This window comes from Rattus rattus, chromosome 2 (assembly GCF_011064425.1).
Source record: "Rattus rattus isolate New Zealand chromosome 2, Rrattus_CSIRO_v1, whole genome shotgun sequence".
Classification (NCBI taxonomy): domain Eukaryota; kingdom Metazoa; phylum Chordata; class Mammalia; order Rodentia; family Muridae; genus Rattus; species Rattus rattus.
This window is the reverse complement of record NC_046155.1, coordinates 59679400-59706547: the sequence shown is the minus strand read 5'-3', so window position 1 is coordinate 59706547 and position 27148 is coordinate 59679400. Positions and strand designations below refer to the sequence as shown.

Below are 27148 nucleotides of genomic sequence, written 5' to 3'. Positions count from 1 at the left end.
CATCAATGAAAGAGTTGGCTGAGTCAGTAAAGCATTTGCTGTCCAAACATAAGAACCTGAGTTGCTTCTGCAGAATCCACATTAAAAAGTGGGGTATGATGGCACATGCTTGCAATAGCAGCAGGAGAGGCAGAGAAAGCAGACGCCATGTGAGCTCACACCAATGAGAGTCCCCGTCTCAAAAAACAAGATGGACAACACCCACATAAGAACTACACCCAAGGTCAATCCCTGGACTCCACACACATAAGAAAGACAGAAAAGGCAGGAATCAGAATCGCGATGCCTGTCCTGGCCCCTGATGGCACCATAGCTAGTCAGCTTGGACACCAAGGTCTGGAAGCTAACTGTTGCCTAATTCCTCTTTCTGACAGGTGAGAAGAGCCAGCCAGATGGAAGCCAGACCTCCAAAGGGCCCAGGTACCTAAGGAAGGGGGTAGTGGCAGAAGGAAACAGCTGTCCACCAATAATGATGAGCCAAGAGCAGATATTAGTTTCCTTTTGTAGGGACAACAGGTATCATTCTGGGACCGTGACCCTTGGTCTACAGAAAGTAGGAGCTGCTGCAGTCACTTCATTGTTTGTAAAAGCTGCACTGCCTAGACATTTAACAATTCCCGGCTTTCATTGGCTAAGTGTCCCATTTGGGGCTTGAAGATGATACCTTTAATAAATTACAGCCTAATGAAGACTAGGATACATCCATTTAATTTTGCATACAGTTCTTGATTATAGAAGAGTCATTGTGCTCAAGGAATTTATAATCTTACTGAGAAGCAGAGAGAAACCCAGGCAAGTAGCTGTCTGGAGAACTTTAGTTCCACACATGCAACAGTGTAACCGTGGATTAGGAACAAATCGCTGCGGAATCCGAATCCGCAGGAGAGGCTGAGCTCGTGGTGGGAATCCCGGGAAGTCTTATGGAGAAGCTGTTTGAGCTGAATCTTAGGGTGTGCACAGGGCTTATATTTTTTTTTTAAATTTTATCTGAATGCATATGTGTGGTGCATATGACTGTTGTCGAGGATGTATGTGCATGTGTACGTGGGCAGGTGGAGTCCAGAGATCAGTGTCTTCCTTGATCATTCTTCACCTTCCTGTTAAGTCAGGGCCTTTCACTGAGCCTGCATCCTGGTGATTGAGCTCGGCTGACTGGCTAATGGGCCCCAGAGTGCAGCCTCTCCATCCCCAGCTCTGAGGTTAAGGATCTGTGGCAACACATAGGATTGATATGGGTGTGGGGGATCCAAGCTTGGGTCCTCATACTTAGATTGTAAACTGAGCCATCTCCCCAATCCTCTGTGGAGGGTTTTGGTGGTTTTTTTTTTTAATTTTTTTACATACAATTTTATTAAAAAATAATCACATTACTTCCTGCTTCCATTTCTTCCCTCCAACCTCTGCTAGGTTCCCCCTCACCCCTTCTCAAATTGATGGTCTCTTCTTTACTGTTATTATTATAAACACCTGTGCATACATATGCACATACACACATATATTACAGATGTACAGAGAGAGAGAGAGAGAGAGAGAGAGAGAGAGAGAGAGAGAGAGAGAAAGGAGAGAGAGAGAGAGAGGCAAACACAACCTGCTAAGTCCATTTTTTTTGTTGTTGTTAGTGTTGTTGTCTATGTGAATATAATTTCAGGGCTGGTCACTTGGTATTGGGTAACCAGTTAGGGGGCTCATCCCTGGGAGAGGCTAACTCTCCCTCTGAGATTTCCCCCTTCAGGGTCAGAGAGTCTATTGCTATTACTATTCAGACTTAGCCAGGCTGCCATTTCTAGGAGACACAGTTTCACTGTGGCCTTCCTGGCCCTGTGGCTCTTAGAATCTTTCTCCCCACCCTCCCTGGATGTTTCCTCAGTCCCAGGTGTAGGAGTTGTGTCGTAGAGGTATTTACTGGGCCTGAGGTTGCCACAATCCGCTGATCTCTTCTATATTGTTTCCAGTTGTGGTTTTCTGGAAGGCCTTACATTTGCTGTAAAGAAAAGCTTCTTTAGTGAAGGGAGAGAGTTACTCTTATCTGTGGGTATAAGGACAAGGTTTAGAATGCAGTTAGGAATTAGGGGAGGGGGAGTTCTGTTCTACAGTTCATGACCTCACTAGACCCCTGGGTGGGGCAGATATGCTTCTAGAACTAGGCATGATTTCCCTCCTTGAAAAGGAACACATCCCATCAGAAGAGATGGTAAGACCCACAGCATTGGACAGAGGTGCAGAGGCAGGATGGGAGGGAACAGGGCAGTGTCATAAGGTAGCATGGGCGAGAAGAGAGGCTGAGGAGGCCAGACCCTGACCTCCTATGACTAGTACCATTTCTCACATGGGCTTAACATGACCGTGCATTTTCGACTGCCCGTAGCATTCATCAGCTTTGCTGTAATTTATTGTGCCGCATCTCCTGGCTGATACCAGTCTGGTGTCAGTAGATGCCTTCCGGGGGGAGGAGGGAAGCGAGCTTCACCACAGTCTGCACAGTGAATGTTCCTCTTACCTCATGCTTTGCTGTGCTTTGTCATAATCCTTCCCTCCAACACCACCCTTTGTCCCGATGCCTGGCTCTCTGTCGCTGTGTTTGCTAGAGTTTTTGCATAACCGTGAACACACAGTAAGACACTCTCATCTGACGTTTTCTACTCGGCACAATTTTCTAGTTCATAATTGAGATTCATCCATGGTGTGAATTGGCCCTTTCCCCTTTTCCATTAAATGGATATGTCATGGATGATTCATTGACCTTCTGGAAACATTCGGGCTTTTCTTGTCTTTGTCTATTATGAAAAGAGTATATGAACAAATATATATTTATATTTATATATGTACGTGAGTGTATGGTGTATGTCATGTTCATGTGGATGTGTGCATATATGAACGCACTTACACATATATGTTGAACCCAGAGGTTGGCACCCGGTGTTTTTCTTTATATTCTTTTCATTTACTTGGGAGTAGAAATGTCTGGGTCATATTGTAAAAATATATTTAGCTATTATCAAATGGATTTGATGTTTCAGGAATCTTTAGAGGTGTGATTGACAAGCAGCAGGCCCCTGTGTTCAAATCTACATGTAGATAGGATTTGTCACGTAGAAATCCTACAGGTGGGACGGTGGACCAGAGCAGAGTACATGCCTAGCATTCATGGTGCCTTAGGCTAAATCCCAAACATTGTCACATTTAAATAAGTAAATAAGGCAATCTATCACCTGAGTGCAGCTAATGAACTGACCTTCAAGCCTACCGCCCTCTTTGGCATACACCCTTTTCTTGGCAACCACAAGTCTCTCTCTCTCAGTATAAAGTTGATTTATTATTCTAGAGATTTCCATGAATAAAATCATGAAGTATGCGTACTCTTTGACCGGGTTCTTTCTTCATTCTTTTCCTTTGGGCTCATGTAGTCCAGGCTGGCCTCAACCTTGCTCCCAATGTTTAGGCATATGACTCTAGCCTTTTTGTTTAGGGCACTGTACTCTGTCATGGAGTGGCCTTGTCCACTGACGCGTGGGTTTATTTCTGGATTCTCCCTTCTATTACCTTGCTCTGGGCACCTATCTTCACGCTTTGCTCTTAGTTCTTTCAGGTGTGTAGTGAGACTATTTTCTAGATACGTATTTATTTCTCTTTTATGTGTACGAGTGCTTTCCCAGTATGTGCGTCTATGCAGCATGTGAATAGCTAGTGCACGTGTATGTACCCTGTACATGCCTGGTACACAGCGAGTTCAGAAATGAATATTGGAACCCTGAAATTGGAGTGACAGCCAGTGGTGAGCTGTCATGGAGGTGCTGGGAGTCAAACTTGTGCCCTCTGCAGGAGTAATGAGTGCTCTCAACTGATGAGCCTCTCTCCAGTGCTGTACAGGTCGTTTGTTCATTTGTTTGTTTGTTTGTTTAAGGGAGACCTGAATACTCTGCTTTTTAGGATTGTTTTGACTATTCAAGGCTATCAAAAAAAAATCTACAGGATAATATGAAGTGAGCTTTCCCATTCCTGAAAAAAAATGCATGAGAATTCAGGTAAAAACTGCATTGAATCTGTAGATTGCTTTGGAGTAATTTCTAATATGTCATTATTAGAATTATTGTCTTTCAATCCATGAAGATGGGATTTATCTCCATTTTTTATATCGTCTTTAAATTCTTATAGTAACTTTCAGGATATTAGCTTTTACCACTTTGCTTAAATTTATTTTTATGGATTTCGTTTAGGGGAGGTGTTGTAACAAAGGAACAGACTTTTTTTTAAAAAATTATTTTCACTTTCAGATTACCTGTTGCTACTTCATAGCAATTTGAAAACTGCTGTATACTGACCTCGCACACCATGGACTTTTGTCCATTAGCTCATAGTTTTCTGTGGGCTATTTAAGGTTTCCTGCTGCCCAGGATCGTGCCATCTGCACTCCATTTCTTTTCCTTGCTCAGTTGCTCTGCACTGGATAAACATGAACACTGTCTCTTGCCCTGGAGCTTAGAGAAAAGGCCATAAATCTTTAGTGTTATTTAAAGATCTGAAAACAAGAGTAGATATCTTGGTTGGAGGCATTTCCTTCTCTTTCTAGTTGACAGAGGTTTCTGTCACAAAGAGTTTTTGCTGTACACAGGAGAACAGGACCAGCCTTCAGCCAGTGTGCTCTATAAATACCAAGCAGGTGAAGCAGTTGTTGTTGGTGGTGTTCAAGTCTGTCATCCTTGCTGGTTTTTCCCTCCTTTGTTTCTTCTATTAAGAGAAGATTTTGTTTTTTAAAATCTGTGACTGAAATTTTGAATATGTCTATTTTCCCTTGTAATTCTATTAGGCTTCCCTCCGTGTTTTTTGGTTCTTTTTTTTTTTTTTTTTTTTTTTCTGATGTGGGGACCAAACCCAGGGCCTTGCACTTCCTAGGCAAGCGCTCTACCACTGAGCTAAATCCCCAACCCCTTTCCCTCCGTGTTTTGAAGCTCTGTGGCTGGGTGCATATATGTTTAGTATTATATTGCCCTAGGATTAATTGAGTCCTACATTATTATAAATATTAAATTATATTATTATTATAATTTAAATATTAAATTATATTATATTAAATATTAGCTTCTGAAAATTCCTGGTGCTGTTTCTTGCTTTGGAATCTGCGTGATGTACCGTAGCTACCTGTTTTCTTGTGACTAGTGTTAATATAGTGTACTGTACTGCCTAGGGTTCTGTTTGTTTTGTTGTTTTCTACTTGACCCAAGCTAGAGTCATCTGAGAAGAAGGAAACTACCAGCTTGGCTTTTTGGGGCATTTTCTTGACTGGTGACTGAAGAGGGAGGGTCCAACCCATTGTGGGCAGATGGCCTTGAGTTGTGTAAGAAAAAGACTGAGCAACCAGGAGGAGCAAATCTGTAAGCAGCCACCTCTCCATGGCTTCTGTTTCAGTTCCTGCCTCCAGGCTCCTGACTTGAGTTCCTGCCCTGACCTTACTTCAGTGATGGACATGTAAGGGGATCAGGCCCCTCCCTCCTGGGGTTGCAATAGAATTCCTAAGACGTGCTCGCTCGCGTGCTCTCTCTCTCTCTCTCTCTCTCTCTCTCTCTCTCTCTCTCTCCCCCCCCCCGCTTTGTGTTTGTCTCCTTTGGCCTTTGCCCCATGGCCTTTGCCCCATGCACTTCTACCCACTGGCCCCACACACCTACGCCTGCCCAACCCGCCTGCACCTGCCCACACCTGCTCATTCCATCTGCCCACACCGCCCCCACCAGCCCCCCCACCACCCCCCCTGGCTCCGCCCCACTGGCCCCACCCGCCCACACCTGCTCATTCCATCTGCCCACACCGCCCCACCGCCACCTGCCCCACCCCCACTGGCTCCGCCCCACTGGCCCCGCCCCCACTGGCCCCACCCGCCCACACCTGCTCATTCCATCTGCCCACACCGCCCCACCGCCGCCTGCCCCACCCACACTAGTCCTGCCCACCCACACCTGCCCACACCCACTTCACCCACTTACACCCTGCCACCACCTTTTCTGCTTTCTTTTGAATGAACTGAGCCCTCTTTGTGACTTTACTTCACCTCTCTCCTTAGCTTATTACACTGCACTGTATTATTTTAGTCATTACTTTGAGGTTTATATATTTTTAAACATACAACAGCCTGACCCCAAGTAATGGCATACTAATTCACAAGTAATCCAGGCTCATTGCCGAGATATGATCTCGTCTTCCTGCCCAAGCCTTTACACTGGCATTGGAATTCATGTTATTCAGGCATCATTATAGTCTGCACAGTGCATTGCTATTTTTGTTTAGCTAGTTGAAGTACCGAGTGCTTTAAATAATGAAACAAAATCACCTCACATTTAGTCCTGTGGTTTCTGTGTCGGCGCTCTGCATGCATCCAGCCCATTCCGCAGGGTTTCCTTTAGCATCGTTTCTGATAGTGGACGCTTCCTGATGATGACACTCTTTCAGAATTTGCATATCTAAAAATGCCTCCAAACTGCTTCCATATTTAAAAGATATATTTGCTGTTTATAGAATTTCAAATGGCAGGATTTATTCAGAGCTGTTAATGGTGTAGGTTTGCTTGCTTATATTTCTAACAAGAAATGAAACAGTTGGGGCTGGAGAGATGGCTCAGCAGGTAAGAGCTCCGCCTGTTCTTCCAGAGAAATTGGGTTTGATTGGCAGCACCCACATGGAGGCTCACAGTCATCTGTAACTCCAGTTTCAGGGCACACAGCACTGTCTCCTGGCCCTCTCTGGCACCGACCATGCATGTGGTGCTCACACTTGTATGCAGGCAGACCGTCCATACACAAGAAGCCTTTTCTCCACTCTCTGCTCTTCAGAAGGTTTTATTGTGACATGGTTTCAAGCATCTTGATTTTGAGGAACTTTGGAGTGTGTTTCCTTCCCTGTATCTTGTGTTTCGTGGGGTTCATTGAATGGCTTGGGTCTTGCTTTATAGTTTTAAATTTTTAGAACTATTTGTTCAAGTTTTTTTTTTTTTCTGCCTCTTCCCCTCCTTTAAGGGATCACAGCTGCTTGCACATTGGACCAGTTGAGGCTACCCCAGTGTACGGATGTTCTTTCATGTTTGGACAGTTTTTGTTTGTTTGCTTTTACTTTATTTTAAAAGTCCTTATTGATACCCCTTTCGGTACTCTGTAATTTTCTTCTACAGTATCCAGCCCTCTCTAACAATCTGTGGGTGTAAACCTCCCTGCCCCCAGATGTCATTATTTCCATTTGTAAAAGTTCACTTCCGGTCTTTTCTATTTCATATGTCTGTCAAGACTTCGACAGTAACAGTAACAGTAAATCTCGGGCATGTCTGACATCTGTGCAAGTTCTGTCTTGATTGATTCGTTATTCCCTTCATCACGACCCATTTGTCTGCCTCTTCTCTGTGCCTGGCCACCTTTGACCGGGAGCCAGACATTACACATTTTACCTTACTGGGCACTAAATAGTTTCTATTCTTATACATCTTAAGTTTCTTGGGAACCACTGGGTCTCCTAAGACCTGCTTGCGGTAAGATTTGTTAGGTGGGACTGGCACAGTCCTTGAATCTAGGGCTAACTAGTGTGAGGAATCCTGCTGTACCTAATGCCCCATGAATTACAACCTTTTCCAGCACAGCTGCAGGGAACGAGCTCTTCTCTTGGCCCAGTGTGGGCATCCTAATCTTTTTAAATCCTCTGTGGCATACACATGTGTAGATCAATAGTCCCAGTGTGCTGGTAGAGTATGTGTGTGTGTGTGTGTGTGTGTGTGTGTGTGTGTGTGTGTGTGTGTGTGTGTGTGCGCGCGCGCTTGCGTGTGCACTCATGCAATAAACACATACACACAGTTTAACAAATGAAAGTGGCAACACTTGCTATGGAAATGGCAGAAACACCTGAATATTAACTGCTTCATCGTAATCACCAGCACTGAAGACAGTTGTTATTGTTATTATTTTTTTTTTCTTTTCTTTTTTTCAGAGCTGGGGACCGAACCCAGGGCCTTGCACTTGCTAGTCAAGCGCTCTACCACTGAGCTAAATCCCCAACCCTTATTGTTATTATTATTACTAATTATTATTTCGTGGGCCCCAAACTGTCTAAATGAAACACAGAGGACTTCCATTTAGGAAAACAGCGCTGTTAAAAACCAGGTCGAGGGCTTAGTTTTCCTCTCACATCACAGCTGCCAGTCTGGCTTCCTGTTGGTTCAGGGAAGGCAGGCCTTAAAGAAGACTTTAGCCTGGCGAGGGGGCCGTGGAGCCAAGGTTGTGTAATACAGCTGTTGAGACTCTTGTGTCCTGTCATGCCCATGAGACTGCTCTCTTCAACATCCTTCCCTGACCTCTGGGGCCATTCTACCTGTTCCCCGGACAGAGAGAAAATACCCCTCCTGCTTCTTTTTCACTGGCAGGTGGGTCAAATAGCTACTATCTTACTCTGCTAATGGAAATAGAAACAAATCTTTGCTTACTCACCCTAGGACCCAGGGCCCAAACTGTAGCAACAGAGCCAGGCAGGTGTGAGCCGAATATGTCTGCCTCGGAACTCAACGCCCACAGCCAGGGAATGGTGGCTACAGCTGTTGTTCTTCATTCGGTCCTTGTGGTGGGGGTGGGGGCGGGAGAGCTATTGTGTGTGTTCTTTTGAATAACTGAATAATTTGGAGAGAAACAACGTTTTCCAAACGAAGTCATTCTTTCCTGAAATTTATGGGAGAACAAACTGAATCCTCTTCACTTTCTTTTATTAGGCAAACAATTTACATTTGATTATGAAAATGAAGTCCATAAACGAGATTACTTCATTAAGTCACCACCCCCTCAGCTCTTCTTCTCAGCAGTAAGTAATCGCTGTGGTTTTACAAGCCTCCCACCAGCCCCATGAGTGTTGGAAGTTCTCGCTCTTCTGAGTTTTGACTGAACTGCAAAACCTTTTTAATTTTTCAGACCTCCTGGAAAAAGCGTCTTTTTATTCTGTCCCAGAGTCGGGGAAAGGGTCTTAGTCTTTCCTATTACAAAGACCATCACCATCGAGGTTCCATCGAAATCGATGGGTGCGTATCCAGACCTTGAAACCTGTATACCCACTAATGAGCCAAGTCAGTCACCAAACCATAAGATGCACTGAACTTAAACCTGAGTAAACTCTGACAAAAATGAGCTGAGGGCTGCCTTAGTGTTTGTGGCTCTAAAAGAACTGAGGTAATGAATGAAGTGGGTGAGCGAGGTGAAATGGTCACTTCCTGTTGTGCACTGTAGGCAGCAGATCTCTAATTCCCGAGCATTCAGTTGAGGATCTTGTCTTCTTGCTCAACTCTGGTGACAGACAGCTCCTGAAACCCAACTTCATAGAGCTGAAGTGGAGTTTAAGAAACATTTAGATGAGGGGTTGGGGATTTAGCTCAGCGGTAGAGCGCTTGCCTAGTGAGCGCAAGGCCCTGGGTTCAGTCCTCAGCTCCAGGAAAAAAGAAAGAAAGAAAGAAAGAAATATCTAGATGAACTATTTATTTTGTCTTTTCTTCGGAAATCATGTACCGGAAATATTGGGAAGTACAGTAATTTGTGGACACAGGAATCCAACCAAATAGGAACCTCTGAATTGAATCTCAAGCTGATTAGAATATCTCTAATTACTGGTGCACCAGAACCAGAGTCTTAGTTATTTTTTTAAAATAGAAAGAATTCAAATGAGATTCATGATGCGAACTAGACAGTCTTTAAAATGTGGGTCAATGAAATCTGCGGTTTCGTTCCTAATTTAAAGTAGGAGTCTGTTTTCATCTGAAGTTGCTATCTGTATCAGTTTAGTTACTTTGTGTCCCTCTCAGCAGCGCCACTGTAGAGGTCGGTATAAATAGCCAGGAAAAGATGCAATCTGTGCAGAAGATGTTCAAATGCCACCCGGATGAGGTGATGTGCATCAGAACTGTAACCAGGGACTACTTCCTTATTGGCCGAGACAGGTGAGCAGGAAGACAAAAGCTTGTCTGCTGTGTGTTTAACAAAAGCATTGTTAGTCTCTAAAGAACAAACAGGCTATAAAGAGAAACCAGGGGAAGACTCAGAGCCGTCTTCACTGTGTGCTAAAATGGTTATGTGTGGTTGCACATAGGTACATGTGCGCATGTGCACAGAGAACAACTTAGCTGTCATTCCTCAGGAGCCACTTACCATGTTTTTTGATACAGGGCCCCTCACTGGAACTTGGATTAGGCTAGACTGGCTCACTAGAAACCGGCAAGGATCCGCCTGTCTCTGCCTTCTCAGCTGGCGTTACAGCCACACTCCACCATGCCTGGCATTTCTGTGGGTGCCAGGGATGAAATTCAGATCCTCGGGCTTCCATGGCACGTACCAACTAAGCTATCTCCCAAGCTTTTAAAACTAGTTTTAAGAATCATTACACCAGCTGCCTAGGAGTGTTGTAACAGTGCCTAAAACAACAGAGGTTTTAACCCCACCATTTTTGAAGACTGAGAATCAGGAATTCAGTTCGGGCAGGACCACACTCCCGTGAAACACCTCAGGAGAAAGGCTGTCTCTCAAGCCTCTGTAGGAACTTCTGGTGGTTCCCTCTGCTATGGCAGCCAAGCCCTAGCTGTCATGTGGCATTCCCCACACGCATGTAACTCTGGGTTGAATTTGCCCTTTGTTCCACAGATACCAGTCTTACCAGTTTAGGAAGCACCTCTGTCCCATTGTGATCTCAACCAGTTCTTTCTGCAATGAGACCCTTTCTGCATAAGGTGACATCTGAGGACTGGGAGCTGGAACTGGGACATAAGTAGAGGAGGAGAGGGTCGCAAAGTAATCCACAACAGTAGTCATTACCCAAAGCCTTCGGCGAAAAGGAGTCCCACTGTGCAGGGAGAGGCCGTGCTCACCCTGAAGGCTTCTGCAGTCTTTTTTTTTTTTTTTTTTTAGATATATTTCTTTACATACATTTCAAATGTTAATCCCCTTCCTGGTTTCCTGTCCGTAAGTCCCCATCCCCTCCCGCTGTCTCTCCCCCATATGGGTATTCCCCCCATACATCCCCCTTACTGCCCCCCATATTTCCCTGCACTGGGGATCCAATCTTAGGCAGGACCAAGGGCTTCCCCTCCACTGGTGCCCCAACAAGGCTATTCTCTGCTACGTATGCAGTTGGAGCCCTGGGTCAGTCCATGTATAGTCTCTCCGTAGTGCTTTAGTCCCTAGAAGTTCTGTTTTGTTGGCATTGTCGTTCTTATGCTTCTGCAGTTGTTAAGAGGGGCTCCTGGTGCTAACAGAAGTGCCCAGGTCCATTTTCACACCCACTTGTCTGCTGCAGGGAGAGATGGTGCAGGAGGAAGCTGTAGGGAAGAGGCCACAGATGCTGAAGCCTTAACATGTTTCAGCTTGACCCAGAGCCCTAGTTTTCTTGTAAATTGTCACTTGGAAAAGAAGACAGGAGTGTATAATTTCATCCCTGTCTTTGTTTACTTTTCTATTTGCTGGGATCAAACACTGACAAAAAGCCACTCCTAAGGAAAGTGTTTGTTTAGTTCACCTTATTACAGTCCACCACTGAGGGAAGTCTAAGTAGGGAATTGAGGAGGGAACCTGGAAGAGGCGCTGTGCAGAGGCAGGACTGCTCACTGGTTTTCTCATCTTGGCTTAGCTTCCTTATAGCACCTAGGCTCACCTGCCCAAGGCTGGCACAGCCCACGGTAGACTGAGTCCCACTACACTGATATTCAACCAAGAAAACACACTCAACAGACTTGCCTACAGGCTAATCCGATGGAGGCATTTCCTCAGTTGGGGCTCCCTCTTCCTATGACCCCAGCTTGTGTAAAGTTGACAGAACAAGACAAAACACCCTTACCAACACTTCATTCTTCCTAAAAATGCATTTCCTAAGATGGGCAAGGGAAGACTGAGAATACAGGGAGCGGGGCTGACAGGTGGGTGTTCACCAAGAACACCCTAGAAGGCTGAATCTCTGGACCCCTGCCATTTCTGACCTCCCATTTTCCCGAGTTTCCTACCGGAAGCGTCCACAGGGGTTAATTCAACGGCGCAGATTCAGAGATTGCCAGGTAGCGTGGAGCGTTTCAACGACTTGGAGACAGAGTTTTACTTTGTTGGCGGCTGATCCCAAAGCCTGTTCTGAACGCAATCAAAGAACATTCTAGATTCAGAGTGAGTGTGGGAGCTACCAATGCCAACTGAAACTCTCTTCCTCTCCCCAGGGAGAAGATTAAAGACTGGGTCTCCTTCATGACACCATACTGCCAGGGGGTAAAAGCAACCCATCAGAGAGCAGAGGTGACTCTTTGTGACTAATGACGTTCCCGGGCACCTGAACACAGCCTTCTTTCCTTAGAAACAATAGTGGCCCTTTCTTTCACCTTAGCAGCTGGCATTGATGCAAGGACTAAATAGGCAAGAAAACATGCCCTTGTTATTTTTACGAGCAACAAAAGAAGAAAATACTTTTTTGTGTGTTTTGTATGAGAGCTAAATTAGATTGTCATTGTTCGTGGTAGGGGGAGTGAATGTTAATGGTGGCAATTTTTCAGAGTAGCTCAAAGTATACTGTTTCCACCATTGTGAGTCTCCGAACATAACCAGCTTCCCTTTGAATGACTAAGTCTAGGGAGGCGTCAGTCAAACATTGTTTTCATCTGCCTTGCATTTTAATATAATGTCTCCTGTGTCAGGTAAGCAGCTGAAGGGTTTTAATTGACTTCCTAAGCGGCTCTGTGAGTTTCCCCCAGTTCCTTGTGTAGAGAGGCTGTCACAGAGGGAGCTTGGCTGTAGGCACATTTAAGGATGTATTTTCCCGGTTGTTCCATGCTTGTAGCAAATGTCAAAGAAGAGAGAGCAAGGCAGATTCAGTACTGAAAGCAGAGAGGACAGGGTGTGAAGGGCGGCACCACGGAGAAGACAGGCTGTGGGTACTCGGGGTGCCTGTCAAGGCCAGGCTGAGTGTCCTCATGAACTTGGAAGTGGGAGAAAGTCACACTGACAAGATCAACCCTTGTCTTAGTGATGACAGAGGGCTAATGGGCAGCCCAGATGTCAAGGACTTGGGGAGACCCTGGAGACTGGGAGTCCAGGTTAAGGTAGTGGCATGGGGGTGGGGGTGGGGGCTACTGACAGCAATAGTGGAGCAATTGTGCTGTAATTATAAAACTTTGTTTCTAAGCAGGAGAAGCCTTCCCTGGGTGACAGAAGGCCGGTTTCTGACCCCAGTCCTTTCTTGGGTCTCTGCAACATACCAGAGGGTATCAGCCTTGCATCACCGAGGGCCAGTCTTCCAGAGGTGGGATTCAAATTCTCTTCCTTCTGTCTCAGGACTCAGCCATTGCTGAATGTCCCACTGGCTAGCAGCTCACATTGATCTTGAACGTCAGAGTCAAATGCACTGAAAGAATCGTGCCCTGGGCTGAGGACGTAGCTCAGCACTGAAAGCACAAAGACCTGACTTTGATCCCACAGGACTCATGTAGTGCCACTCATTAACTCTTTAGTGCTGAGGAAGCAGAGACAGGTGAGACGGGGGGGGGGCGGGGGGGGGGAGGAAGAGGAAGAGGGAGAGAAAAGTAGAAAAGTAGAGGGTGGCCATGGGCACAGAGAAAGAGAGGGGAGAAGGGAAGGGGGAGAGAGGGAGGAAGGGAAGGCAAAAGCAAGAGAGAACAAGAGAGCAAGAGTGACAGGTGTATTCTTGAGTTCACTGGCCAGTCAGCCTAACCCACATGGTGAGTTCCAGGCCAGGGGTGTGGAGGAATCAATGGTGGGTGCTTCTGAGGAACAGAAACTGTGGTTGTCCTCTGACCTTCTCATGAGCGTGCACACATGCACACGCACACACGTGCACACATGTTCGCACACAGAGAGAGAATGATTCCTTAATATGCATATTTGCCCATTTCTTATTCTATGAGTGGGCTTTGGCACTTGTCTAGCTGACTCTAGACCTCAGTTTGGAGGCTCTAGTCTGGGGTTCCTTTACTAAGCTTAGCCAGCAACCCTTCCCCTCCTTCCACACATAGGGCACAAAGGTCCCTTGTGCCCCTTAATCCCCTGCCGTACTGTCCACACCCTCAGGCACAATGGGGTTTTCTCCTGCTTCCCTTCACTCATCCAGTCAGTCTTGCTTCCTGGTCTGTTTATCGCCTCCTTTTCCTCCTAGTGCAATCTGTCTGATGAAGTAGAATGGCGTGCCTGAGGCTGAAAAGGGTGTGCCCGTGGCTGGAAGGGGCGTGCCTACAGCTGTGCCCTCACCCCTAGGGATTCACTGTCTTTCTAGTTTTGGCTACAATCAGTAAAGAGGCTGGGTGGTGTGTTCCCCTGCACATCTATCAATTCATCCCTCAGGGACACCAACCACTACGGGCATCCTTCCCCCTGTGGCTACCAAGCACATGCAATGAAGCGGGGCCTCCCATTTTATCTAGCTCTCGAACATTTTAAAAGCCTTTTTAGCTTATTGGCACCTGCAGGCCTGACATGGCATCTCAGTCACAAAAGCAGTGATCAAAAGCAGTGGTAAGGACAAGGGCAGACAGGCAGTTTGACCTTGAGCAAGTGCCTCTTGCTCCCATTCATGACAGACCTCTTTCCCCGGGTGGCTTTTGCTGTTTTCCCTTATTTATTGAGGTCAAGTAATAGTTTTTTTCAACCATCTTAAGTTAAAGTCACCGGTTGACTTGCTGGGTTTTGTTATCGATGTCGTTGGTACATCAGGAACCCTTCACTGCCACCCCAGTATAGTCTGGTTCCAGACTCTATCTTCAGCAACGGCAGTAGAATACCATACCTGAAGGGGTGTGGTCCTGACAATAGTAACATCAGTTCCCACAGCTCTGAAGGCTGTGAGGTTCACGACCAAGTAGACTCATCTGGTAGAGGCCTTCTTGCTGACTCATCAAGTCACTGACAGGAAAGCAAACAAGGCAGAGGGCAACCAGGATGAACTCAGCCCTCCTCTCAGACATGACATGCAGGCAGACATGGTGCCTCACAGAGGCTCACGGCTGCCACCAGATCTATAAGAAAGTTATTGGTAGCCCACCCAAAGGCTAACATTCAAAATCTGAAATGCAGTTTCTAGTGAATGCATCTTGCTTTTGCACTTCCTTATGAGAGAAAAAACAAAAAACAAAAAACAAAAAACAACCTGAACCATTATAATTCAGGGTGCTCTCTCTGTGTCTCCTCTCTCTCTCTCTCTCTCTCTCTCTCTCTCTCTCTCTCTCTCTCTCTCACACACACACACACACACACACACACACACACACACACACACACACACACACACACACACACACACACACACACACACAAAGAGGGGGGGAGCTAAGTTCCATAAAATTCCCAGCAAATATTTGGGGTTCTTACGAAGGTCCCCGGCCATCAGGCATTGTTCCTGGGATAATTAAGTCACACTCAACAATTCCTCTACCATGCAGAGCGGCTACTTCGGTAGACTGTCTGGTGTCTCTTAGGGGAGAGACAGCAATAATGAATTGCTTGCATCACCTGGAAGCATGCAATTCAGACTGTCACATAGCCAACACTATCTAATCACACTGCTGTGGAAACAGACAAGGCTGTGAACAAAACACGAAAAGAGGAACCCGTGAGGCAGAAGGAGGTTCAGTGACTCCAGGCTAATTATTTCCTCAGAGGCTGCTGAGAGAGGACTGGGAAGAGATGGGGGTAGGGACGCCGTGACAAAGCCCTGTGACTTACACTGCCACCCACGGTAGAAAATTTCTTGTTTGGAGTTGTAATTCTCCAGAGTACGGAAAACTTCCAAATATTAGCTGTGCGTGTGCACTCACACATTAGAGGGACCCGAACTGAAGAGAAAGTTCAAGTCGTGTGGGTTTCCGCACGTCACGCCCACACAGCCTCCGACTAATCTATTACACTTTTTTCACCCCAGAAAGTTGGTTTGATTCTATTGCATAGAATGGGAGGAGGGAGGAAGGAACTCATTAGTTTCTTCTGTATCTTCCTCATTCAGCATTTAATACAAAAAAGTCTCCAAAGATTCAGGCAAGATCATTATCATCATGAACATGATTTCTACTCAGAACCAACTCAAGATGCAGAAGAGGAGGAATACTACCTCACTCCTCGAAGAGTCTGCTTAGAAGTAAGCCATCCTCCCCCCAGCCCTGCCCCTTCCCGCCCTGCCTGCCCCGCCCCACTAAGCACTCATTCCTTCAACATATGTTACCCAGCCACTGTCACACGCTGCTGCTGAGCCAACAGGCTGAGATCAGGAGGCACAAAGGTGAAGCTGGCAGAGGCAGATGGCTGGCTCACTGTGCTGGCACGTGACTAGAAGTCAACCATAGCACAAGGCATATGCTTATACGATGTGTACGTTGTAACAGTGGTGGGAAGAGGGAGCTGGTTTCCAGGCAGATCAGAGAAGGTTCAATGGAGAAGATACCATTTGACTACTTGGCTGGTTGAATTTGTAACTTAGTAGTCTTTCTGTTTTTCCGGACTGAAAGGAAAAGAGTCTTTGGATAATCAGCCGTGGCTGTATATCGGACAGCCTGTTGATAACTAGAAGTCCTTCTGAGTGCTTAGACCCCATGCTGTTCTCAGCCTGGTGGCTACAGTGATGAAATTCATTGTCCTCTTGCCTCCAGAACCGGCAGCCTCAGTTACCAAAGATAATGCCACATAGGGAGGCATTGGATATAGGGCAGATTGCTCTTTCCTCTTGACTCAAAGTAGGCTTCAGAGAACACTGATGTCCGTGTCTGGTCAATTGCTTAGGTAGGCTACAGTTCAGAGTGTGTGAGTGGCAGAGTAGAAAATCAACAGAACTAAAGAGCCAGCCCGTGACAGGCAGTGGATTCGAAGTTGACTCTACGCTGTGGGCAGCACAGGAGGAGCAAAGGTCTTCTAAGCAGGGATGTGGTGAAACATGAGTTCACTTTTAGGCACATTGGCCATGAAGCTGTAATTTGCGATACACACGGATAGAGGGTGCTGGAGGAAGGCGTGGCAGGAGAACAAAATGGTGGCCACAGAGTTGAGACATCTCTGAAATTGAAGGTTTTCTACTAGGCAGTGACGTGTTCACTTAAAGATGGATTCTGGGGTCAGGTTGGCTATGGATGTGCTAAATTACAAGAGGTTTAAATGAGCTATCCATACAGCAAAGTCCTCAGAGCCCTTAGTATGTCGCCCTGCGTTATAAGTAGCCAAGTGGGTAGGAGAGGTGTTGCCCAATGTTTCTCAAGCATAGAAGACTTCTTTCACCAAAAATACTTCTCTGGGGACGCCAAGCCATCAAGCATGTAGTAAGGACAAGCTCTGTGGAATATGTCGTCTGGGGAAGTAGATGAAACTGTTTAAAGTTGCCAGGAGGGCTGAGGTGATTCGAGAACTGGGAATGACTGAAGAGGACTTCAATGGGCAAGAGAAGACAGGAGCATCCCAGGTGGGGAAGACTGTGTGAACGTGGGATCTGGAAGAGCCTCTCATGAGGAGGCCGCTGTGCGGAAGTCTGCCCTGACTGGGAGGCAGTGCTCCGATTAGAAGTCAATGGCACACGTGAGAGGAGGTGTCGGTGTTCGTGAGCAGCCATTGTGTTTAGCCTTTGGCCCAGTCAGCTTCTACGATTCATAGATTCAACCTCCTGGGGGAAGTGCTCATGGCATTCAATGACTCAGAAAAAAAGCAGAAAGGAAAATCTACTCTTCCCGATAGAATACGTGTGTCTGGAGTGGGGTATGGCAGACTTGGAATCTGCCAGAAACCGTGGTGGGTTCAGTCTCCTGTGGTTACGGCCTGTCAATATTCTCTGAAGAAGCGCTTTCCCTGCAATGAAAGATGTGTTCTTCCAGGTACAGGGAGGCATGAGGTGAGGTGAGGAGGTGCCTGGTCCTGCATCCTTACGTCTCTTCCTCTTGTCTTTAGTTAGAGAATATTGATGGCGCCAATGATTCTGGTGACTCCGCTGAATCCAATAGCCCAGACCAAGGTTTCAAGAGAGCTGAGAGCAATTACGTGTCAATGAGATCAATGAGATCCTGGTGAGTGGGCTGGCCCTCTTAAATACTGCTTTTAGCTAACCTGCTTTTAGTGGAACAATCACCACCGGTTCACTGTGTTAACCTTTGTGTGAGGGTGTGTGTGTGTACTTACACATATGAATTGTGTATGTATGGGTGTGTGAGACAGAGAGAGGGAGAGAGAGCGAGGGAGGGGGAGAGAGAGAGGGAGAGAGAGGTGCACATATGACATAGAGCACATGTAGAGGTCAGAGGTCGGAGGACACCTTGGGTGTTGGTCCTCACCTTCTGCTTTTTGAGTCAGGGCCTCTTGTTTTTCCCACTGTACATACAGGTGAGTTGGCCCATTAGCTTCCCAGGATTCTCCACATCCCATCTTGCCACAGGAGCACTGGGATTTCAGAGGCACGATACCGTGCCTGGCCTGGGCTCCAGAGATCCAAACTGAGGTCCAACTGCTTACATGGCAAACACTTTACCCACCAAGTCATCTCCCTAGCCCCCAGTTCATTCGTTTAACTGTTGACAAATGGCTACAAAATGTCACCAAGGACTATATCAACACACACTATTAATTGATTGACACAGGTAGGGTGTCCTTTATCTGTGATGCATAAGATCAAGAATGTTTTAGGATTCAGTTCTTTTGTTTTGTTTTAGCTTTTGTTTTAGGAATATCTGCATATCCATAATTATATCTCTTAGGGAATAGAACTCATCTAACCATGAAATATACACGTTTTGTATTTTCATATTTACATATATACACATAGATATAGATAGATATACTTGACAATGATCTTATGCAAAAAAAAGTGTTTTGAGATTGCTTTATTCGTGAAGGAGAGTCTGATAGGGCAGAGTTCTCCATCTGCAGCATCATTCAGGCGCCAAACATTCCAGATTTCAGATGCTCAGTTGAAGAGTGGTTCAACGTGTGGACTTAAGAGAAGAAAACGTGGTTTCTCTATGCACACAAAGCCACTTGGGACATCCTCTGGACATTTCTGTCTGCAGAAGTCTTCTGGATTTTATGTCTCTCATACTGTCCTCTTGACCCTATAAATGTCTATTTCCATTCCAAGTCCACTTTTAGAAGGGAAGCATATTTCTCTGCCCATGGTGGGGTTCTGATGCCTGTGTAGGCTCCCAGACTTTGGCGGTCCTCGCCTGGCTGTTAACCGCTACAGAGGAAAACTGTGAATGCACGTGTTTAAGCAGAAGGCCTTATTTAACTTCCTTTGCTCCAGTCTAGTTAAAGAAGCAACCTCTGCACCAGCCGACTGCCAAGCCGAATTCCAGATTTCTCCCGAGACGTCAGAGCTGGGGCCTCCCCACCAAGAACAAGACACAGGAAGTGATCCGTGTCTTCTGCCTGCCGATTTGGAAGCACAAACCACAGATGACCAACAGGGGTCCGCCTCACTAACTGTTGTGAAATTGTCTATACTGCTCAAGTAAAGCTCTGATTTCCAAAACTCTGTGGGCCCTAAGAGCGAGGCGGGCGCCTTAAACACACTTTATATTCAAATTTCAAAATAATTCCTCAAAGTTTCCAAGTCAGCCAAGAACCTGATAGGCTTCAGTGTCACTGAGCTTGCAAAACATAGGCAGTGACTGATAGAGGGAAGAAGAGTGGTCCCTAGGGTGGGGGTGGCATTTCCAACTGTTGCGACATTTCCCCCCCTGGGCCAGTCTTTTGAGCCTTAGAACCGGGACCACACTGATGTATCTTAGTGCATCAGCAGCCTCTCCCGTTAACATCCTGTGGGCAAACAAGTCTACAGAGGTTCTGAGTAGGTCCTAGGTGCCGTCCAGGGTACTGGATAAGACAGATGTAATCTTAGCTACTTTACATGTCCTTTGGTATGGAGTAATTTCCGGAAGACAGATATGCAGATTGACCTGACAGACATGGTAATAAACCCACTTAGTCCAGTTTTACCTCCTCCCTCATTGTCTGCCATCCACTACCACATCCCAAGAAGGGTGTAATGAATGACTTTCAGGGACTTAACATTCATATTTCTTCCTTCATATGCTCCGGACAAGGTTTAGCTGGAAAATGTCACCTCAGAAACAGAAGGCCAAAAGTGTACCCTGAAAGGGTGGCGCACAGCCAGGGACAGTTGGCTGTTTGATGTGACTCACACAATCGTTTTCTGTCTCAGCAACATCACGGATGAGAGCCAGCTGGAGACTCTGAACGTGTTCCTCTCTCCTCGGGATGTCATCAACTATCTCGCTCTGGTGGAAGCAGCAGGACGGATATGGTAGGTGGGGCTGTGAATGGCAGGAAATGAGCAGGAGTCAAGGGTGGGGGAGACCCTTATTCTGAAACACCACATTTGACCAAAATGATGTTGGAGACAGACTACGGTGTTGCCACAGAGGGGACCCGGAGGCAAAATTGAACTTCTCTATGTGAGGTCAACTTCTGCGGGGGTTGGGGAGTGGGAGAGGTGGGAGGGAGGGGGGAGTTTAAAAGGACCAAAGAGCCCACCAATCAGGATGTTTCTGATTCTTTGAAGGAGAGCGGATTTCAAGGATGCCATTCCTAGGCACGGCAGAATGAATATTTAATGAATGAAAGGAGAGCAAAGTTAATAGGATATAGAAGAAAGAGATGTTCAGGAAGGTCTAGGTGTCTGTCCCATACCCCAGTGAAAACCTCTACTTCAAAACTCTGAACCAAGTCTTCATGGCAGACTTTTTTTTTAGCCTAATTGCTATATTTCTGATTCTATATTCTTGTAGACTGTGACTGGGCATGGTGACACAGGCCAGTAATCTTAGCACCCTAGATGAAGAGTTCAAAGCCAACCTGAGCTTCATAGCAGGCTCAAGGCCAGCTCTAGCTACATAGTGAGACTTCTCCCTCACACTCCCAAATAAGTAAGCCTGTTAACTTCATTTCAGTAGAAGATCAAAATGTTTCATTTATTTTATTTTATATGTATGGGTATTTTGCCAGCATGCACAGATATGTGCACCACATGCGTGTCTGGTGTCATGGATCCCCGGGAACTCAGACAGTTGTGAGCCGCCATGTGGATGCTGGGAATTGAACCCCGGGGATCTTCTGAAAGAGCAGCCCATGTTCTTAATCACCGAGCCATCTCCCCAGCCCTGGAAGATTGGATTTTTACAAGTTAATTCCTTAATGTAAAGAATATGCCAGAACGTCATAACTTTCCATTTTCCAGATTTCTGCAATCTAAGACTTGTAAATAGCTGCTCAGCCTATGAGTCCGTCTACGGCCAAGCTCGCAGATTCCTCCATTCGTGACTTCATTAGGTAGTCACTGCGCGGTGCTGTGTGCTCACTTCTCTCAGACATTTATTGAGCTCCTGATTTCCTTGGAACTGTGGAGTCGTAAAATTTTAAACCCCATGTAAGGAAACAAAAAGGGTAGAACTGTATTCCCAGAGTCACAAGGCCAGGCAAGAAGAATAGCCACATGAATAAGTAGAAAAACTACATCTTATTCAAAACTACAATTAAAATTTAAGTCCTGGAACAGGAGAGGTTAACTACAAGCAAAGCAAGGCTTGGCAGTGCCTTCATGGGTGCTTTGCTTGGAGCAGGGCTTGAGAGAAAAAGAGAAGTGGGAAGGGAAAGAAGTCAGACAGAGAAAGGAGATGGTTAGCTTCCAATGTGGGACGACTCGGCTGACTCAGCTTGGAGTGAGCATGCCCATTCCCACTCCTCCAATAAGCTCTGCCTTACGACTCAGCTGACTCAGCTCCGAGTGAGCATGCCCATTCCCGCTCCTCCAATGAGCTCTACTTTACAACTCAGCTGACTCAGCTCCGAGTGAGCATGCCCATTCCCGCTCTTCCAATGAGCTCTTTTTTACGACTCAGCTGACTCAGCTCCGAGTGAGCATGCCCATTCCCGCTCCTCCAATAAGCTCTGCTTTACAACTCAGCTGACTCAGCTCCGAGTGAGCATGCCCATTCCCGCTCCTCCAATAAGCTCTGCTTTACAACTCAGCTGACTCAGCTCCAAGTGAGCATGCCCATTCCCACTCCTCCCCTGAACTCTGTTTTCTTTCCCTCTTGGATGCTGGGTTCCTGCTGCAGTGTGGCTCGCTGGGAAGGCCCTCCCCGACTAGGGTGCTTATTCCACCATGGAGATCACATCTTGGCTGTGAATGACCTGAAGCCCCAAAGCCTGGAGGAGGTGTCCCTGTTTCTTACCCGATGTATCCAGAAAGAGGTGAGTCTTATGGTTCGGCCCTGGCCAGACCAACTCGGTGACAAGAGGGACAAGATCAGGGTCTCAGGTGGAATCTCAGGCCTACTCAGAACATGATGAAGTCTGCTTTCTAGTCAAGTATTATTGAGGAACGCTCTGGGCTAAGAGAGAGGGCTCTGGGTTTCTGAATTCAAACACCCACTGTGAGGTGGCAAGAAGACCTCTTGTGGACTTTGACCCGCGCGTGGACTGTATCCCTCTTTAAGCAGTCTAGGCCTTGGTTTTCTGTAAAATCGGTAAAGTTGGGACCCCGGCTGCACCGGCTGTTGAAAAATCAAGTGATATAGCGTGCTGTGACACGCTCGCTGTGTTTCTAGCACAGAGCATGGGCCATGCAACATTAAGGGGCTCACCTTTGGAATATCAGTTTTCTCATCGGAAATCTGACATCGTCATGCCTTCTGCATGGAGTTATTACTAAAATTCAACATAATATGTGGCTCAACGCTCGATCTCCATCTTTAAAGAGCTAACCTGTATTTACGTGGTCTCACCGGCTACTTCAGTCTCCATGGTGTTCATCCCTTCTTAGCCCACTTTGACTTCTAGCCCAGAAGGCTTTGGGCAGGCACCATCTTGTCTGCACTTAGTGTCTCTCTAAAATGAGGAGCAGAGCAAGGACTCTTCGTTCGTTCATTCATGCATCCATCCATTCATTCATTCATGCATCCATTCGTTCATCCATTCCTACAGTTTTCAAATTGCATTCCTTGGATCTCTGGGATGTGTCTGGAGGAAAGGAGAGGAAATACATTCACATGCATTTGTCTTTTAGAAAGCAGTTACATCGAGATGTGGGACTACCCAGTTAATGTGCTTTGAAAACACAGAGCCCTGACTTGATACTTTTGCAAACTACAGTGCCAAAGACCCCTCTTCGGTCTCTAGGATCTGAGGTTACATATTATGCATATTAAGGCCACATCTTGTCTCTTCTTCATCACTCTTATGTGAGCCTGACAGTTGGATAAGAACAGTTATCACTGCTATTATGTAAAAGGCTAAGACCAGTCAGGCATGTGACTAAAGTAAACGCATACCTAGTTACTGACAGGGCCAGGATTCACCCATCTGTCCATCTGTCTGTCCATCCATCCATCCAACCAACCATTTCATTATTTACTGAATATCCAACTACGCTGTCCTGGATGGTGTGTTTGTTCTAAAGCTACAAAAGTGACCTTGGCTTGGACTTAAATAGCTCATTGGTCAGTGGATCAAAACAAGTCCAGTAGGAACTTCTTAGAGTACAGCATGTGCTTAAAACATGAGCAGAAAGTGTAGAGGGAGAATAGACTGATCTTCAGAGGGAGGACTGGAGGCTTCCTCAGAGGACATGGTGTTTGGCTAGAGACTTCAATCCCTGATGCGGAGAGGAGCTTGGCTTGAGGGTCTTAGTCCCACAGTCCGGTAACTTACAAGGCACGGCATCTGCCAATCGTCCACACCACAGCCAAACGGTTTAAAAAAAAAAAAAAAAAAGCCACATGCACCTTCCAGAAGTTACTGAACGTGACTCTGACCCAAAGATTCAGACTTGTGTTCAGCAATCAAGAAGAGAGGTTTTGACAGGACTCACATCTAACCCTCCACCTGGGTGTGGCTACATCATCGTGACTGACAGTCTAGACTGCCCCTCCCCTGGCCTTTCTGTCTTCCTCACTCTACCTGAGAACAACTCCTACTCAGGACTGACCACTATGGATACCCACCAACATGATTATCTAGAGCAGTAGTCCTCCGCCTGCGGGCCACAACCCCTTGGAGAGCCAAGCGGCACTCTTACGGGGGCCACAAATCAGATATCCTGAATATTAGATATTTACATTATGATTCATAACAGCAGCAGAATTACAGTCACTATGACTGTAATTACAGTCATTATGAAGTCACGATGGAAGTAACTTTATGGCTGGGGTCACAACACCACGAGGAACTGTATTAAAGGGTCACAGCACTAGGAAGCCTGAGAACCGCTCATCTAGAGGACCAGACAATCCCGACCCCTCCCCCACTCCCGACTTCCTCCGTTTGTGTGAAAGTAGATATTCCTCTTTTAAAATTCGAACACTTGGTTCTTGGAAGAAGAAGAAAAAAATGTGGGAAAAGGACCTGCGGGAGCAATAGCAGGTATCTCTGATGGCTAACAGGCCGGAGCCAGCCACATCTGTTGAACCGCAATGGAGAAAGATGGAGGGCAGGCATAGGGACAGGCCGGAGACAGCAAGAAGAAAGCATGACGACCTTTTTGAGGCAGAGGAGATGGTGTGTGTTCTTCCTTCTGCTTTTGTCTGGCCCTTTCCTGCGTGCCGGGCTCTGTTGGATGCACAGGGTTCCAGGAACCCTCTGAGTTCTTGGAGAACTTCTATTCCTATAAGAAAACACCATGGCCAAAAGCAGCTTGGGGAACAAAGGGTTAATTCCTCTTACATTCCCATGCCACAGCCCAACACCAAAGGGAGTTAGCCCAGGACATGACTGGGAGGCCATGGAGGAGTGCTGCTTGCAAAGTTGCTCTTAGCGGTAGTTAACTCAGTCTGCTTTCTTATGGCACTGGGACGTTGGCCCCGGGATGGTACTACTCACAGCGAGCTAGGCTCTTTCCCATCAATTACCAATAAAATGAAAACCAGACCGATATAACAGACTTATCCACAGGCCAATCTAGTGGGTACATTTAACAATTGAGGGTCTCTCTTCCAAAATAACTCTACCTTGAGTCGAGCTAACATAATACTAGCCAGCACAGTGGACCATTGCCACTCTTTAGAACCTGCCTAGAGGCTTAGGCCAGCAGACGTCAGAAAATGAAAGTCCGTGTTCCACTTGAACATACACATCATCTGCGGCTGCCTTTGGATCATCGCAGTGCATCATGGGACTTCCTTCACAAACACATTCAAGGGGGTATGAAGGATGACTGGTTGAGAGCTGGGGAGTCTACGGATAATCTTCAGTCATTTCATTATCTCCTATGGTTTGTTGTAGAAAGTGAAACTCTCCATTGGCCGGATCCCAAATTCAGAGAAGCTCCATGCTTTCCCCTGTGCGTGCTCCTTAAGACACCAGTTTGCTGAGTCTGCCCAGCAGGATCTGCCAGGCCGGGAGAGGACACCAAAGAGGAGTCCTGCCATCAAAAAGAACCAGAAGGAAGCTATTGGAGAGTAGGCTGCCCCAGGCCGGGGACACGAAGGTTGGAGCCCTGGGGCATGCACGGCCCTGTGATTGGAGACAAGACAGCATCCTTCTCTGAGCCACTGTGCTGACTTAACGGTGGGGTCACTGGCCCTCTTAGGCTTTTTCGTTGGGAAAGTCACATGGGATAATGACTAAGGAGTAGAGTTAGAACAGGAGGGCTTATTATCTGAGACTCTGCCCCAGACGTGGCAGACACCATATCAGTAAATCCCTGGTGTAATTAATAGCTGTGTGCTTCTGAGGTCACAGTCCACACCACTGCCTCTACGTCAGCCATATCATTTCAGGGATGCAAGAGAGTGAAAGTCTGTATCAGTCGTCCAGGACACTTCCCATCAGGCAAGCTGAGTGGCCTCTCTGTCTCACTCAGTACGCCTGCTCTCTTAAAGATACACTAACTGGGAAGCTTGGCGCTGTATCCAGCCAAGATGCGCTTGCTCTAAAAATAAATGGGAAACTATGTTTGGGCACTCTTAATTGATTGGTTTATTGCCAAATCAATTCTGCAAAGCCGAAAGAATCAAAGGCCTTTTAGCAATCAGGGAAAAGGAGCAGCGATCAGCCGAACGCTAATCAGCCTGGGGACTGCGGGTGCGAAGGGGGATTTAGAAAATGCATCTTAGCAGGCTGTCCTCTCAGGGTAGAAATGGAGGCTTTGAAAGACCGAGATGCTCAGTCGTCCTGACTTGGTGTTCTGGAGCGGTTCGCGGGCAGAACCACAAATTCGATACCAGCTTTAGAAAGAAAACTCCCTGACCTTCGCCTTGTGTGTGGGCTTAGGTTAGTAAAGACCTTCGGCAAGCAGAGGAGACACTGAATGCACTTCAGTTCCTGTTACCTAGATTACTGCCAGTGTAAAACGTGTATGTCTACATAAAACATGGAAAAGAAACACATGTGCATGTATGACTGTTTCCAATCCCATAAATAAGAAGTCAAGCCACTTCAGCGAGGAAATCAATAAGCATCGAGGTAAAACTGCTCGAAACCAGCTGTGGGGATGGATTCATGGGCTCTGAAATCCAAATATCCCCTGGTCTCCACGTGCCCTCAAGGGGGCAAGGAGGAATCTAAGGACCTAGGAGTTGACCATCCACCCAGCTCGCATAAACATGACTGCTGGTCCTTCCCAGCACGCGGTCAGCCTGCCACCCTCCCCCAACCCTGGAACTTCCCTCCTGCCACAGAATGGGGGGGGGGCATGTCTTGTGAGGACCATGCTCTGGGTGCTTCTCCTATTCAAAATGTTTGCTCTCAAAACGAAATCGCTAGGCAGACTCCAAACCCAAAATCCCAATATGGCAGCTCTGGTGTAGGAGTCTGGAATCTGCGTCCTCGTTCTGTGGCATCAATGCACTCCTGAGGGATTTGACCAAGGAACAGAGTTCCTTGATGAATCATCCCAGGGGCTCTGTGGAGAGGCCAGTGTGGAACTTGCGCTCCTCGAGGAAGATCTGGTCTTCAACTGTGCTGAAGGAGGCAAAAGGTCATTGATCCACCCACCTCCAGCAGGGAACTCCACCCACCTCCCACAGGGAGCCCCACCCACCTCCAGCAGGGAGCCCCACCCACCTCCAGCAGGGAGCTGGTCCTGAGGAAAGCTGCTCCTCTTTTCCCCTTGTTTCCTCCTCTGTGGAGCACAACACAATCAGGGCATGGAGGAAGAAACCTTCCTGGCTGGGCTTAGGTATGTGCTG

The 27148-nt window shown here is 46.7% G+C and overlaps 1 protein-coding gene across 2 annotated transcripts; it reads left to right on the top strand.

The window, feature by feature from the left end:
• Positions 1-392: 392 nt before the first annotated feature.
• Plekhs1 (pleckstrin homology domain containing S1) lies at positions 393-25848 on the top strand. Of its 2 annotated transcripts, none has more exons than XM_032895563.1 (12): positions 393-420; positions 8729-8817; positions 8925-9031; positions 9809-9940; positions 12194-12269; positions 13153-13269; positions 15979-16110; positions 17898-18013; positions 19243-19449; positions 20164-20265; positions 22079-22214; positions 25242-25848. In XM_032895563.1, exons 1-12 carry the CDS (start codon positions 393-395, stop codon positions 25419-25421), a joined length of 1422 nt encoding a protein of 473 aa, XP_032751454.1. In that variant the 3' UTR covers positions 25422-25848. The 2 variants fall into 2 exon arrangements, with proteins under 2 accessions (XP_032751454.1, XP_032751453.1); XM_032895562.1 differs by having other exon boundaries at positions 9806-9940; positions 13156-13269.
• Positions 25849-27148: the final 1300 nt, after the last annotated feature.

What these genes read in the sequence shown, in the direction of transcription:
- Plekhs1 (XM_032895563.1), top strand. Translation starts at nt 393, where the DNA reads ATGGAAGCCAGACCTCCAAAGGGCCCAG. An exon ending in CAGACCTCCAAAGGGCCCAG is followed by an intron (nt 421 to 8,728) that starts GTACCTAAGGAA and finishes TTCTTTTATTAG; the next exon opens with GCAAACAATTTACATTTGAT. An exon ending in ATGAGATCAATGAGATCCTG is followed by an intron (nt 18,014 to 19,242) that starts GTGAGTGGGCTG and finishes CCTTTGCTCCAG; the next exon opens with TCTAGTTAAAGAAGCAACCT.